Source organism: Hyperolius riggenbachi, chromosome 2 (genome assembly GCF_040937935.1).
Source record: "Hyperolius riggenbachi isolate aHypRig1 chromosome 2, aHypRig1.pri, whole genome shotgun sequence".
Taxonomy (NCBI): domain Eukaryota; kingdom Metazoa; phylum Chordata; class Amphibia; order Anura; family Hyperoliidae; genus Hyperolius; species Hyperolius riggenbachi.
Genome location: NC_090647.1, coordinates 219,821,571 through 219,838,702, shown reverse-complemented (window position 1 = coordinate 219,838,702; position 17,132 = coordinate 219,821,571). Strand labels below are relative to the sequence as shown.

At 40.7% G+C, this 17,132-nt stretch overlaps 1 protein-coding gene across 7 annotated transcripts in view; it reads left to right on the top strand.

The window, feature by feature from the left end:
* The window catches only part of TMEM131 (transmembrane protein 131), a 248,280-nt gene extending 231,760 nt beyond the window's left edge, over positions 1-16,520 (top strand). For all 7 annotated transcript variants that reach the window (XM_068268162.1, XM_068268161.1, XM_068268160.1 and 4 more), the window contains 5 exons: positions 1,038-1,156; positions 1,242-1,341; positions 3,836-3,927; positions 12,655-12,815; positions 15,461-16,520. In XM_068268162.1, coding sequence (XP_068124263.1) covers positions 1,038-1,156; positions 1,242-1,341; positions 3,836-3,927; positions 12,655-12,815; positions 15,461-15,757 — 769 coding nt within the window. In that variant the 3' untranslated portion in view covers positions 15,758-16,520. The remainder of the gene's footprint in view (positions 1-1,037; positions 1,157-1,241; positions 1,342-3,835; positions 3,928-12,654; positions 12,816-15,460) is intronic.
* Positions 16,521-17,132: the final 612 nt, after the last annotated feature.

Below are 17,132 nucleotides of genomic sequence, written 5' to 3'. Positions count from 1 at the left end.
AATCAGAGGCCGGGGATCGGCGATCTCCTCTACGGCGCTGCTGCTGCGCAGCGCCGTATATATGTAAACACCGGGGAAGATCTTCCCCGCGTGTTTACATTTACCCTGCGAGCCGCGATCGGAGGCTCGCAGGGTGTTCACGGAGACAACCTCCGTGAACTGACATGGAACGGCCGCTCATACGAGCGGCCGTTTCCATGGAAACCACTTCAGGATTCAGGGGCGTAGTTAAGCGTACGCAGAATCCTGAATTGGTTAACCACTTTTAATGCGGCGAGGAGCGGCGAAATTGTGACAGAGGGTAATAGGAGATGTCCCCTAACGCACTGGTATGTTTACTTTTGTGCGATTTTAACAATACAGATTCTCTTTAATGTTCTTAACAGCCGACAAATAGATCTTGATTTGAACAAATGCATAGTGGGGGCCTCTGACTCAGAGTGGGGGTCTTCAGTAGATATTGTCAATGAGATGCAAATAATTCTGACTTCCATGCAGATTCAATGCGAATTGCATGCAGCTTGGAACTGGAACAATCAAATGCAATTTCTGCCAGTTCTGATTCACCCATTTCCTGGCTGTATATTGTTTGCATTTAATTTGCATTAAACTTGTATGCAAGCTGGAATTATTAGCATCTCATTACCTCATCTTTGTCATTTGCATCCCTACTCTCCATCTTATTTTCTTTCTTTGAACACCAATGACTTGGGTTCAAGCCTATATGGTGCGACACCAGAGAAGGGAGTGAGTGACAGAAATACAAAATCAAGTTATTATTCATTGACTCTACAAAACGGGCTTTCTTTATTGCTGTCTCTGTTGAGAAGTGTGTAGCTTTCTTCAGTTCTCTCCAAAATAATAATTAAAAAAATCTTCAGTAGAGTTAAGCTTTAAATTCTGACAGCCACATACAAATGACCGCTCACTGTTTTATCTGAAAGATAACTGGAGCCAGTTTTCATATACGGCAAGAAAATAGGACTGTAAAATAAAGTATGTGCGAACACTAAAAGACAAACTATCTTTCATCTTAGGGATGTAAGAAGTAATACCGATGGCAACAAACAGAAGCTGACTAAAACGGCCTCTTTACCTGGAAGGGATGGCAATCCAACATTTGCGGCTGTTGCTGCAGGATATGACAAGAACCCAGGTAATTGTCTATATATGGTCTAGTAATAGAATCTCAAGTCCACATAACTGTCATGCTAAGTATTCATTTCTCTCTGCCCATACAGGTGGCAGCAGTGTATCCAAACCCTCTCCTCCTCGAAGTGAGCTCGCTAACAGCATCAATGTGCCACATACTGTATCTGTGGATGGTGATCTCTCTGATGGGTAAGAGGGCAGTCATATACAGTTAGCACTGTTAGTTCTTTGCACTTACAGATAAGAATCTTACTCAGTTGTATATAAAAGTGATACTTCACAAGCTGCACTCAGCTGCACATTCAGAAATTAAGTTTTGGCTTGTGTTTCCTAACTTTAGAAGTACAAGCAAACCCTTACTTATACAGCTTACATAACGATAACTACTGCACTATCCTAAACTGCACCCCTGCTTGCTAAGCTAGCTTTGTTGTAAAATAAGGATCATGCCTTTAGAAAGAGCTGTAGCAACAACTTGCCTAGAGTATGAAATGCTCACTTTAAAGCTCTGCATTCCTACATCCACCAACCACATGGTGTTCTGCAACCTTCATTGTGGCCCTAAATTAACAAAGGTGAAGGTTGTAATGTTTTGATTCCCAATAGCAGATGTTTTTTAATTATTTTTTAATAGCTTTGTATGATGTACCCTAATGATCACCAGCCTCCGAGAATCTACAATAAATTGGGCTCAATGTATCTGACTAGTGACATGTATCATGTATACCAGTTTTTGTGTTTTGCTTTTACTAAAAGGACGATGATGGTGTAACAAAGTAACCATGTCTCTTGATCTTAAATGCTTTTTTTCTGTGCTATGTAGTCAGCTTTCCTTTTACTAGAACTAGAACAGATTTTCAGTTTTTAGGGGAAAAAAAAAAAACCAATGGCCTGCAGTCAGTCATTTAATGCATGCTGGACACCCATACCTTGTGTTTGTGGAGCTTGAACCCATTCTTACAAACTTCTGAGTATTGGAAAATATAAGTACACTAATATATTATACATATTTATTTTATTTGTATTACATATTAGTTATATATGTATATATAATTGTGTGTATGTGTGTGTATGTATGTATGTATGTATATATATATATATATATATATATATATATATATATATATATATATATATATATTTTTAAAAAAAATCTTTTTTTTTTTTTTTTTTTTTTTTTTTACACGTACCCATGCTGGGTGGGAGAAATATCTCTGTAAATGGACAATTGTGTGTAGTAAAAAAAAAAAAAAAAAAAAAAAATCTCGTTTACAGAGATATTTCTCCCACCCAGCATGGGTATGTGTAAAAATACACCCCAAAACACATTATACTATTGTGTGCGCTAAGGGGCCCAAAGTCCTATAAGCACCTTTAGGCTTTACAGGGGTGCTTAGAATTTAGCACCCCCCAAAATGCCAGGACAGTAAACACACCCCACAAATTACCCCATTTTGGAAAGTAGACACCCCAAAGTATTCAGAGAGGGGCATGGTGAGTCCGTCGCAGATTTCATTTTTTTTTTGTCACAAGTTAGCAGAAATGGAAACTTTTATTTTATTTATTTTTTTGTCACAAAGTGCCATTTTCTGCTAACGTGTGACAAAAAATAAAATCTTCTATGAACTCACCATGCCTCTTAGTGAATACTTTGGGATGTCTTCTTTCTAAAATGGAGTCATTTGGGGGGTATTTATACTATCCTGGAATTCTAGCACCTCATGAAACATGACAGGTGCTCAGAAAAGTTAGAGATGCTTCAAAAATTCACTTTTTGCACCATAGTTTGTAAACGCTATAACTTTTACCCAAACCAATAAATATACACTTATTGGATTTTTTTTTAATCAAAGACATGTAGCACAATAAATTTGGGAAAAAATGTATAGAAATTTTTACTTTATTTGAAAAATGTCAGCATAGAAAGTAAAAAATAAATCATTTTTTTGACAAAATTCATGTCTTTTTTGATGAATATAATAAAAACTAAATATCACAGCAGAAATCAAATAGCACCAAAAGAAAGCTGTATCAGTGACAAGAAAAGGAGGTAAAATTGATTTAGGTGGTAGGTTGTATGAGCGAGCAATAAACCATTAAAGCTGCAGTGGTCTGAATGGAAAAAAAGTGTCTGGTCCTTAAGGGGTTTTAAAGAGACACTGAAGCGAAAAAAAAATTATGATATTATGATTTGTATGTGTAGTACAGCTAAGAAATAAAACATTAAGATCAGATACATCAGTCTAATTGTTTCCAGTACAGGAAGAGTTAAGAAACTCTAGTTGTTATCTCTATGCAAAAAAGCAATTATGCTCTGTGACTTTCAAAGTCAGTGGAGAGGGCTGTTATCTGACTTTTATTATCCCAAGTGTTATTGGACTATTTACTTTTCCTCTGGCAGAGGAGAGGTCATTAGTTCACAGACTGCTCTGAAAGAATAATTTTGAATGCTGAGTGTTGTGTAATCTGCACATATTATAGAATGATGCAATGTTAGAAAAAACACTATATACCAGAAAATAAAAATATGAGAATATTTTCTTTGCTGCTAAACTTCTAGTAATTATTCATAGTACACAACCAATTCATTATATCATATTTTTTTCCGCTTCAGTGTCTCTTTAAGACTGCAGTCCTTAAGTGGTTAAATGTGTTTAATATTTTACATTTGTTTAATTTCTAGCTCTGGACTGTGGAGCCCGCTCAGCTGTCCCAATAGCCCTGATTATTCATTTTCTGCCTTTGGAACTAGCAATTCCTTCGACTTAACAGGAGGTCAGTCTTTAATAGTTGCAGAGCTGCAATTTAAAATTATTATTGTAACGTAAAGTATACATGATTATGGCTGAATGCTCTTTCCTTCAATAAAACTGCTACTGTCCGTCTTAATAAATAAAGCTTCAAGTCCACATACAAGGGTGTAACAATAGCTCCTGTGCCCCATGCTAAGGGGGCCCGGTCCGGGATGCAGAGTAGCATGGCAATGAAGCAGCTACACTGAAGCAAAGTGAGGAGGTCCTGTTCTGCCGCTAGAACAAGGTAAAGTATGCAGCTCCGCTGTTGCTGCTCCACAAGATGTGTGGGGAAATAAGGGGAGTTTGGGAGCTCGAGCAGGGTGGGTGGCCTAGCTGGCACAAGGCAACGGGGGTTTTCATATCCCTTCATTCTGTCGGAAGTGGGGGTTCCGGTCTGTCCACATATATTTCAGAAGGCAAAAACCTGTCTACAGAACCCAACGGAAGCACAAATATTTCTCTAACCAATTCATGCTATAGGCTGAAGGGTTTAAATGCGGGCACTCGTGCGCGTTAGTGAAATACCAACTTTTTTAAACATCCTATTTGCGCTAAAGTATGCAGGTGGTTTAGAGGCACCAAAGTGAAATAAAATTTTTAAAAACCGTTTAAAACCTGATCCTGAAAGATGTTGCAGTCTGTGAGAGTTTTGTTTGTTCGTTTTTATCAGTTTATTATTATTGATTTATAAAGCTCCTAAGTATTCTGTACACATGGCGTACATAATAATACAGACAATGGCATACACCAATATACAAAATACAGAATTGGTGATTACAGTGACAAAAGTAACAAATAAAATGTGACAAATTCCAAGACAGAAAGTGGTGAGAGAGCCTTGCCATTGTGAGCTTTCAATCGATAAAATTAGAGTTCTTAACCTCACCATTGAGGTTTTTCCCTTTACCTCCTCTATTTTTAAACAGGTTTTAATAACTTTATTTCACTTTGGATTTGTGAACCCAGGTAAATAATCGTACCACCCCATGTTATATCCTTTGTTGTTTCATCCATACATTCATTTATACAATACTCTATTGTTTCATCCATAACTGCAGAGAGCAACTTTTTAACCAGATTGGGGTTGGGTTTGTTGTCCCCACCAGCCTACTGTTGTGCCACTGCCATGGCACACAAGTGTGTTTTAATCCCTGTGTCTTAAACTTAATAAACTATATTGGCTCTTGGTTTCCCTGGTGGTGTGATTCCTTCCTGATTTTAGTGTCTAAAACCGGTACAATTTTTTCATGTGCTTTTAGACTCTAAAAGCAAATACAAATCATGCCGCCAGAGTCTCTGCAGCAGCCCCTGCTCTCACTTACTTCCCTGGGATCTAGTGCTGCAGCTCTCCCTCCGTCCTCCAGGTGGCACTGTAACCCTATAGTGAGATTGCTGGCTGTCGTCATGGCGACAAACGGCAATCTCACCCAAGGGATGCAGAGAATCGGAGGACAGGAAGAAGAATGGCTGCCAGCATCTGGATCCCCCGGGAGGTGAGTGAGAACGCCCACTGCCAGCAATACTCTGCATGTAATATATAATAGCAAATATATCGGTGACAAGGAACAATGGAACCGCCGCCGAGAAGAACAATGTCCAAAAGTTCAGAAGTCAGGCATACATCAAAGGTCAGCGCAGGTTTAGAAAGTCATTGTATGTAGGGAATGATACATTCTTCACCACAATACAGGATCTTCTCAAAAAATTAGCATATTGTTATAAAGTTCATTATTTTCTGTAATGTACTGATAAACATTAGACTTTCATATATTTTAGATTCAAATACACACAACTGAAGTAGTTCAAGCCTTTTGTTGTTTTAATATTGATGATTTTGGCATACAGCTCATGAAAACCCAAATTTCCTATCTCAAAAAATTAGCATATTTCATCCGACCAATAAAAGAAAAGTGTTTTTAAAACAAAAAAAGTCAACCTTCAAATAATTATGTTTAGTTATGCACTCAATACTTGGTCGGGAATACTTTTGCAGAAATGACTGCTTCAATGCGGCGTGGCATGGATGCAATCAGCCTGTGGCACTGCTCAGGTGTTATGGAGGCCCAGGATGCTTCGATAGCGGCCTTAAGCTCATCCAGAGTGTTGGGTCTTGTGTCTCTCAACTTTCTCTTCACAATATCCCACAGATTCTCTATGGGGTTCAGGTCAGGAGAGTTGGCAGGCCAATTGAGCACAGTAATACCGTGGTCAGTAAACCATTTACCAGTGGTTTTGGCACTGTGAGCAGGTGCCAGGTCGTGCTGAAAAATGAAATCTTCATCTCCATAAAGCTTTTCAGCAGATGGAAGCATGAACCCACTTTTGAACCAGAAACAGCGGCAGAAGTGCCTGACCTGGGCTACAGAGAAGCAGCACTGGACTGTTGCTCAGTGGTCCAAAGTACTTTTTTCGGATAAAAGCAACTTTTACATGTCATTCGGAAATCAAGGTGCCAGAGTCTGGAGGAAGACTGGGGAGAGGGAAATGCCAAAATGCCTGAAGTCCAGTGTCAAGTACCCACAGTCAGTGATAGTCTGGGGTGCCATGTCAGCTGCTGGTGTTGGTCCACGGTGTTTTGTCAAGGGTAGGGTCAATGCAGCTAGCTATCAGGAGATTTTGGAGCACTTCATGCTTCCATCTGCTGAAAAGCTTTATGGAGATGAAGATTTCATTTTTCAGCACGACCTGGCATCTGCTCACAGTGCCAAAACCACTGGTAAATGATTTACTGACCATGGTATTACTGTGCTCCATTGGCCTGCCAACTCTCCTGACCTGAACCCCATAGAGAATCTGTGGGATATTGTGAAGAGAAAGTTGAAAGACGCAAGACCCAACACTCTGGATGAGCTTAAGGCCGCTATCGAAGCATCCTGGGCCTCCATAACACCTGAGCAGTGCCACAGGCTGATTGCCTCCATGCCACGCCGCATTGAAGCAGTCATTTCTGCAAAAGGATTCCCGACCAAGTATTGAGTGCATAACTGAACATAATTATTTGAAGGTTGACTTTTTTTGTTTTAAAAACACTTTTCTTTTATTGGTTGGATGAAATATGCTAATTTTTTGAGATAGGAAATTTGGGTTTTCATGAGCTGTATGCCATAATCATCAATATTAAAACAATAAAAGGCTTGAACTACTTCAGTTGTGTGTATTTGAATCTAAAATATATGAAAGTCTAATGTTTATCAGTACATTACAGAAAATAATGAACTTTATCACAATATGCTAATTTTTTGAGAAGATCCTGTATATCAAATGCTCAGAGGTAGGTATCCGCCAAACATCTAAACAAGAAAAGGCTTACCAGCTCCCAACAACCCACATTATAAGGTTGTAAAATGGCTCAGGTCACAGATAACGTCCAGGGAACATCAGACGTCGTGAAGATCCAGTGGACATCCATATGGAGGTAAAGTTTCAGGAATTTATATAGCAAAACAAAAATGGCAATATCTAAGCGGAACCCGTTTATTTAGATAAAATTTCTTTAAAAGGCAGTAAAACAATAACACAATAAATAAAAATAAATAACTCACATACGGAGCCCATAAACTGGGAACCCCGGAAGATTAGCGCACATGTAATGGTCAATCGTAGATCAATGGACAATGGTGCCGTCTGTTACCTTCCCGACCGGTTTCACAGTCTTGCGTCATCAGGGGAGAAAAGTTCTTTGAAACTTTACCTCCATACGGATGTCCACTGGATCTTCACGACGTCTAATGTTCCCTGGACTTTATCTGTGACCTGAGCCATCCATTTTACAACCTTATAATGTGGGTTGTTGGGAGCTGGTAAGCCTTTTCTTGTTTTGATGTTTGGCGGATACCTACCTCTGAGCATTTGATATATTGTGGTGAAGAATTTATCATTCCCTACATACAATGACTTTCTAAACCTGCGCTGACCTTTGATGTAATACTCTGCATGGACCTCCCAGCGGCTACCACGAGTCTAGGTCGGGATTACCGCTTTGAGCTGCAGTTTTCCACCCCGAGCCTGACAAAGGGGTTACCGCTAGGAAGGTTAAAAGGGATTGGGCGGTTTGCCTAAGAAAACAAATAACTACCCACATTGTCAAGGATAAATAGTAGAATGTCAACCCACTCATTTTAAGTGTTTCACGATTTCCTTTGGCTCAGCTGGGATGTCTGAGGGTCGACGACAGGGTTGTTGGGTTGTTTTTGGTTTTTTTAGGTGGAATGTGATCGATAAATTTCTCCTTTCGGAAAAAACAAGATATAGTTCATGTCATTGCGATAAGTAATGATAAAGTTATAGACGAATGAATGGAAGGAGCGCTGAAAGGTGAAAATTGCTCTGGTGGTCAGGGGGTTAAACCCCGAAGTGGTTAAAGGGGACAAGAAGAAACAAAATGAAGAAAAAAAATCATTATTTCTCAGTTTTCAGCTATTATAGTTTTAAAATAAAATGTAGATCAGGGGTCTCAAACTCAATTTACCTGGGGGCCACAGGAGGCAAAGTCAGGATGAGGCTGGGCCGCATAAGGGATTTCACAAAAAAAGTCAATCAGCAGCTCAGCGTATTCCCCCCCCCCCCCCCCCCCCCCACCACCACCACCAAAGTCCCTTGCATTGATTTTTATTTCAAAATCAAATTCACACTGAAGTGAACTATTTTGCCCATTTTACCTTATAGTTCGCTTCAGTGCTCTCATTACAAGTAATCTGCCATGTCCCCGCCGCAAAACGAGGGCAGCAGAACGCCAAATCGCCCGGGGGGCAATCCTCCGGCATTTCCTGGAAGGGGCTAGGAAGGTTAAAAGGGATTGGGGGTTTGCCTAAGAAAACAAATAACTACCCACATTGTCAAGGATAAATAGTAGAATGTCAACCCACTCATTTTAAGTGTTTCACGATTTCCTTTGGCTCAGCTGGGATGTCTGAGGGTCGACGACAGGGTTGTTGGGTTGTTTTTTTTTTTTTTTAGGTGGAATGTGGTCGATAAATTTCTCCTTTCAGCAAAACTAATTATATCACTGAGAAGGTGGAGAACAAAAATGTGAGTTCTGACCATAAGATAATAATAAAGTACACCTGAAGTGATAGGAATATGGAGGCTGTCAAATTTCCTTTTAAACACTGCAAATTACATGGCTATCCTGCTGATCCTTTTCCTTTAATACTTTTAGCCATGCACCTAGAACATGCCTGCAGATCAGGTGTTTATGGCTTAAGATGAACCCGACGCGAGAGAGATATGGAGGCTGCTATATTTATTTCCTTTTAAGCAATACCAGTTGCCTGACTCCCCTGCTGATCCTCTGCCTCTAATATTTCTGCTGCAGACCCTGCACTAGCATGCAGATCAGATGTTTCTGACACCATTGTCAGAACTGACAAGGTTAGCTACATCCTTGTTTCTGGTGTAATTCAGACACTACTGCACCCAAATAGATCTGCAGGGCTTCCAGGCAACTAGTATTACATAGTTACATAGTTATTTTGGTTGAAAAAAGACATACGTCCATCGAGTTCAACCAGTATAAAGTACAACACCAGCCTGCTCCCTCACATATCCCTGTTGATCCAGAGGAAGGCGAAAAAAACCTTACAAGGCATGGTCCAATTAGCCCCTAAAGGGAAAAATTCCTTCCCGACTCCAGATGGCAATCCGATAAAATCCCTGGATCAACATCATTAGGCATTACCTAGTAATTGTAGCTATGGATGTCTTTCAACACAAGGAAAGCATCTAAGCCCCCTTTAAATGCAGGTATAGAGTTTGCCATAACGACTTCCGGAGGCAATGCATTCCACATCTTAATCACTCTTACTGTAAAGAACCCTTTCCTAAATAAACGGCTAAAACGTTTTTCCTCCATGCGCAGATCATGTCCTCTAGTCCTTAGAGAAGGCCTAGGGACAAAAAGCTCATCCGCCAAACTATTATATTGCCCTCTGATGTATTTATACATGTTAATTAGATCCCCTCTAAGGCGTCTTTTCTCTAGACTAAATAAACCCAGTTTATCTAACCTTTCTTGATAAGTGAGACCTTCCATCCCACGTATCAATTTTGTTGCTAGTCTCTGCACCTGCTCTAAAACTGCAATATCTTTTTTGTAATGTGGTGCCCAGAACTGAATTCCATATTCCAGATGTGGCCTTACTAGAGAGTTAAACAGGGGCAATAGTAGTATTGTTTAAAAGGAAATACATATGGCAGCCTCCTTATTACTATCCCCTCAGGTTCACTTTAAGTCTGACTGGAGTAGCTGCATGCTTGTTTCAGGTGTGTGATTAGACACTGCTACAGCTAAAAGGTCAGTGGGACTGCTAGGCAACTGGTATTGTGTATAAGTAAATAAATGGGTATCTTAACCACTTCACCCCCGCCCGTACGGATTTCTCCGTCCCTTTTTCCATCCTTTAACCCCCAGGGACGGAGAAATCCGTACTTTGCTCACTCCCGCCGCTGCCCGCGCTCCCGCTCGTAAACACGCCGCCGGCCGCTCTTAAACACGCCCCCCCGCCGTTCGCCCGGAGATCAATGAACGGGAAAATCCATTCCCGTTCGTTAATCTAAGCCCCGCAATGATCCGCTGCTCTCCATTGTGAAAAAAAAAAAAAAAAACACTTACCCAGCCTCCTAGTGCTTCCTCCAAGAGTCCGGAAGGACTCTTGGAGGTCGCATTAAACAAAAAGTTACTGTGGCCATCTTGTGGCCAAATAGTAAAACTACACCCTAAACATTTTTCACATACAAATAAATTACTTTTGCACAAAAAATTAACTCATTACCTCCCACACTCCCAATTTTTTTTTTTCTAATTAAAAAAGAATTAAAAAATGTACAATAAAAAAAATACATAAATAGTTACCTTAGGGACTGAACTTTTTAAATATTTATGTCAGGAGGGTACAACACTGTTACTTTATAAACTATGGGCTTGTAATTAGGGATGGACGCAAAACTGAAAAAAATGCACCTTTATTTCCAAATAAAATATTGGCGCCAAACATTGTGATAGGGACATAATTATAACCGGGACAAAAGGGCAAATACATTTCATGGGTTTTAATTACAGTAGCATGCATTATGTAAAAACTGTAATGGCCGAAAACTGAAAAATAGTAAAAAATGTTCCCAAATTTTTTCCTATTTTCCCATTAAAACACATTTAGAATAAAATAATTCTTGGCATAATGTCCCACCTAAAGAAAGCCTAATTGGTGTCGGAAAAAACAAGATATAGTTCACGTCATTGCGATAAGTAATGATAAAGTTATAGACGAATGAATGGAAGGAGCGCTGAAAGGTGAAAATTGCTCTGGTGGTCAGGGGGTTAAACCCCGAAGTGGTTAAAGGGGACAAGAAGAAACAAAATGAAGAAAAAAATCATTATTTCTCAGTCTTCAGCTATTATAGTTTTAAAATAAAATGTAGATCAGGGGTCTCAAACTCAATTTACCTGGGGGCCACAGGAGGCAAAGTCAGGATGAGGCTGGGCCGCATAAGGGATTTCACAAAAAAAGTCAATCAGCAGCTCAGCGTATCCCCCCCCCCACCACCACCACCACCACCAAAGTCCCTTGCATTGATTTTTATTTCAAAATCAAATTCACACTGAAGCGAACTGTTTTGCCCATTTTACCTTATAGTTCGCTTCAGTGCTCTCATTACAAGTAATCTGCCATGTCCCCGCCGCAAAACGAGGGCAGCAGAACCCCCAAATCGCCCGGGGGGCAATCCTCCGGCATTTCCTGGAAGGGGCAGAGCCTTCAGCTTCAGCTCTGCCCCTCCTGACGTCAATTGCGGCGCATCGCCACCTCTCCCTGCCCCTCTCTGTGAAGGAAGAGTTATTGGGGCGGGCAGAGGTGGCGATGCGCCGCGATTGACATCAGAAGGGGCAGAGCTGAAGCTGAAAGCTCTGCCCCTTCCAGGAAATGACGGCGGTTTGCCCCCCGGGCGATTTGGGGGCTCTGCAGCCCTCGTTTAGCAGCGGGGATGCGGAGGATTACTTGGGAGCACTGAAGCGAACTATAAGGAAGCTTTTGCCGGCGCGGGCCACAAAATATTGTATCGACTGCCGCAAATGGCCGTCGGGCCGCGAGTATGAGACCCCTGATTGTAGATTAAAAAAAAAACACATTTTATTTGCCTATTTGTGCCAGTTATTACAATATTAAATTATGTCCCTAGTACAATATATGGGGACAGTATTTTATTTGGATATGTGTATTTGTTTTTGGTTTTCTCATTGTATTTAATCAATAAAACAAGCACTTATTTGCAAAAGTAACAGTAATGCACCCTCATTGCATACATATTTAAAAAGCTTAATTCTCTAAGGTAACAATTTATGTATTTTAGATTCCGTCACTTTAGCTTTTTTGTGTTATATAGGGCGGGGAGGGGGAAGGGGGGGTTAATTGGCTTGTTATAGGGTTAGAAAATTGACTTTGTAATACTGTTCAATGTAATTTTTTTTTTGGGGGGGGGAGGGGGGGTGGGATGAGAAGGCACTAGATGTCCCCACACAGTCTCCTCTCTGGTTAAAACACTGAATTGCAGAGTTCTAGCCAGCAGGAAATGACAGTTTCTTTTGTTTACGCCCCTGGGAACTGAAGTGCAGTTTTCAGGGAAATAGATATTCGTCCTGTAGGAAGGAACTATTAATTGCATCGTGTCTGCAGTTCCCATAAATGTAATTCACCTCTTCTATTGCTCTCTACAGAGGTTTTCAGCAAAATGTCTTTACCCCGAAATCCTTACACTAATGATCCACAAAAGAAATGGACTGACTTTGAGACAACATCTTCAATCTGGGATTGTCCTGCCACAGATTCTGTTCCCACGTGGCCCACCAGCACTGGATCCCCAACACATGTGACATCTGTGAGTAGCTTTTTATCTTTTGATTGTATAAAATAGATCTTTGAGCATGATTGCTATATGAGTACATTTGACTGGCCAAAATAATGTACTAGAGGACAATAAGATTTTGAATTAACTAAGAGGTTGTACCTAGGTGATCACCTCACCAATTAGTATTAGTACACTATATGTGCTGTCCTTCTATCCCCTGGTCACCTGAACTCTGAGCACCTCAGCACCATCATCTACCCAGGTTTGATGTATCGTTGTATGGCAATGTCTGTGTATTATTTGTGGCATGAAGAGTAAATAAAGCACTTAAAGTGACAGTGCCCGGTCTGTCTTGCTGTACAGTATCAATTAGTATTAGAGTCCGAAAACTGGTACGTAAAAAGTATGTAATGCAGAAATGGCCATTTTATTGATCCATATATACAAGTTTCATAAACTCCATGCCAAAATGCTCAATCCCATAACAAGCAAAAAAAAAAAAAGCATAATTTGACATACTTGAAGTGCTATAACTTTTACTGGATTAAGAATTCTGGCATTATGTTTAAAAAATAAATTTGTTATAAAGAATCTTTAAAAAAAAAAAAAAAATTTGTTTGTACGGGTCAATTGGCGTTCCTGCAGCACATACCCTCAGGTGCACCAGTTTTCTGACACAAATTAATGTCCTAGCCTAATTTTCAAACAAAACCGTTGAATGTAGAAGTCCTCACACATTGAATGCATACAAAGACGGTTTTCCTACCTCAGTACTAATGGCAAATATTATGGCCTGGGCAGTGTCCCTCAGTACCCACGGCAAGGATGCAGAAGTGCACTCCCTGCCCGCCATTAGACACCAGGGAACGTTTTATAAGGGATTGTGGTTGGCCCACAACATGGTTGCAGTGTTCAATGCAGGCCCACTTTGTATTTAAAGAGACTCTGAAGTCTCTTTTTTTTCCCCTGATTTTCTCATATCAGCCTGTTCACGAGTTAATGCCTAAGTGAAATTGCCGCATCCCAGCGGCAGACGACTGATTTATTACAGACAGCCCTGCAAAGCTCCCGGGCTCACAGGGCTGTGTGTGTGTGTGTGTGTGTGCGTGTGCGTGCGTGCGTGCGTGCGTGCGTGCGTGCGTGCATGCTTTGTAGTAGGTAGCGGCAAAGCTGGTCTGTCTTTCTGCAGGCACATGAAGGAAGTATTCCATAGTTAGTTCATTAAATCATTTCTGACAGACCGGTCATCTTCTGGTTAGAGGATCGTATTGCTTATGTCCTGCCAGCCTCCTGGCATACTGTGTACTTGTCTAGTGCTGGAACTCTGCTTACCATTCCAGTCACAAGGTTATTGCAGCCCTTCCAATACCCGCTTCTGTACACTGTGCATGGCATTGTAAATCCTGTGTAACACTTCAGTTATACAGGCTGCTAGTGTTATATTTTCATCATCACATGCTACTGTTACAAGTGAATGCTGCTCCAGCTTCTACTTTATTCCCTGTGATGTACACAGTTCATTATGTATATGCTCCTTTTTCATTACCGGACAGATTTAACAAATAATACTTTTATTTTTTCATGTAATATTTCCTAGAAGTTGCTAGTCTGTGGGTGTTCCTGAAAGTTCATTTAAACTCAGTGCAGGTAGATTTAGGTGCAAGGTGAAGCCGAAAGAATGCTCACCCTGATCTAACTATACTGTACTGTATAATCTATTCCCCCTCCTGACTATTACCAGCACCCAGATTAGTCAGTAAATGCCGCTAATTGACATAATTCACATTACGGGCTATGGTGGTGCCCAAATTAGTGGTCTCGAATCTTGAGCCTCCCCCTAGTCACTGACCCAAAACCAACGTGATTATGTAAGCCACATGTTATAGACTCCATTTATAAAGAAGTGAAAAAAGACATTGAGAAGTTGCCTTCAGCAACATGATGGATTCCTTTTTTATGTGTTACTTACTAACTTTTCAGTATAGTTTGAAATCTTTTTCACATGTTTAAATTATACCCGGGAAGTATTGTAGTGTAAAGAAGAGCATAGCAGCCTGGGAACCAACAACCCCTTAAAGGACAATTGAAGTGAGTGGGATATGTTCTTTTAAGCAATCCCAGTTGCCTGGCTGTCCTGCGGATTTTCTGCCTCTAATGCTTTTAGCCATAGACCCTGAACAAGCACACAGCAGATCAGGGGTTTCTGACATCTTTGTCAGATCTGTCAAGAGTATCTGCATGCTTGTTTCTGTTGTGGTTCAGCTTGTTATAGAGGGGCTATGGAGCAACTCTTTCACCTCACAAACTGAGGCCAGTCACCCCGGAGGGATAACTTATCGAGTTATAAAGTGCCAACTTATTCCATGGCACAGAATGCCAGGGAACCCCTGCAATGTCCTCCTGAAATACCAGGACTATCTGAAATCTGTGTTGCGCTGCACAGACTAAGAAAATAATGCAATTGGGTCAGTTGCAACAGTTCTCTTTTTTTTTTTCTTAGGAGAAAAATAAATACTTAGAGAGGAAAGGCTGCATAAAGTTGTTAATGACAGATTGAAATAGTAAAAACCGTTCTCTTCAAAATTACAAATGATTGACAATACCTACTTTTTGTGGACTGAACCCAATATACTGTACATGCTTGATTTACATTTGTTGCAATATTTTCTTTACAGTCCATCCTTGGCACCGGTGGCCTGTGGTCTACAACCACTCCATTCAGCAATTCCATATGGTCCAGTAATCCCAGCAACACGCTTTCATTTACCACTCCCAGCAACCCATTACCTGGTATTGATTTGATTGGAGCTGAAAACACAAGTACCACCTCCAACTCTCCTTCAGCCGTTGCGTCTCACAGCCCTGAAAGCATGACAGGACAAACGTATGATCCATGGAGAATATGGAGCCCAACCATTGGGAGGAGAAGCTCTGACCCTTGGTCCAACTCTCACTATTCACCGGAGAACTAACAATCAAGCTGAAAATCTACGGTCACAACAGGAGTGTCGCTGCTGCAGTATCTGCCAATCCTTTTATGAGGGGGCAACCCTGCCTTCTTTTCTATCAGTCTTTGTCTGCTCTTGGCTTTTTATTTATTTTCTTTCCCTTTTTTTTTTTTTTTTTTTTTTAATTCCAGTCCCAGACACCATGCACAACATTTCCAGCTCCTATGTCTTTTTAGTCCTTTCTTCAGTTTTTCTCAAATTTTTAAGGTTTAAGTTCTTCTGGAGGAAGAACGGATTGGAAAAACCTATTCCATAAGAGAATGTCTTTGTATAAAATTACTAAGGGATATCACGGGTACAAATTACCATGTCATTGTTAATTTATTTTATAAATCTACCATCCATTTTACATATCATGCCATGGCCCTTTACAATACTTAAAGGATTTTTTTTTTCCAAGTGACCTATTCCTCAAGTATTATGTTTCTAAGGAAAAAAGAAGCATCAATAGCAATTCAGGCTACGAATGTTAATTCCTTTTTAAAAAGCAACTGTTTTGTATTAATTCATGAACAAATTGCTATCTACAGCCAGGAGCTCTGTGAATGCTCACATGGGGTTGTTCAGCACTTTTTTTCTTGCACCCTCAATTCTGTAGCACAGTGCTTTTTTTAAATTTTAATTTTACATGCTCTTTGTGAAATCTTGTGAACAAAACAGGATTGGTTGAGCAGTTCATACAACTTTGAGTTGTAATTTAAATAAACGAGGCACTTTTTTTCATTAAGGGCTCTGTTGTGTGGTTTTATTGTAATGTAGTGACTGTAGACTTTAGACTATTCATAGCAGGTGTAGGAAAGCAAGGGGTTAATGTCTGCTGCTCTAACTACCCACTGTGCTGGGATGACAAGAAGTCCCGTAAAGAGATCTCTTGCAGTGACTAAAGGTGCTTATACATCTAACCATATATGGGCAAATTTGACCAAGAGACAGTAAAGGCTCGTACACATGCTTGATAGTCTGGAATGACGGGTCCGTCGGACCCTCCCGCTGGGTGGGCGTTCCAGCGATAGTAGAGCGTGTGTACAGTCTGTCAGCAGACTGATAAGGCTGTTTCTGAGCGATCCGCCTTAAGAGATCTGTTCACTGCTTATACACTGCAGACTGATTACCGATCCGATCGATTTCAGCATTAACCACTTGAGGATTGCGGTGATAACCACCCCCCCCCCTCCCAAGTCCGCAGCGATGTACATAGTTATTAGATGGCGGTTTTGCCGTCTAACAATCTCCGACCGGTGATCGCCATTAGGAGACTTAAGGCGGAGCTCCGTCAGAGCAGAGATCCTGCAAGCCCCGCAGGAAGCCAATCACACCAATCGGCGTGGAGTGGTCCTGG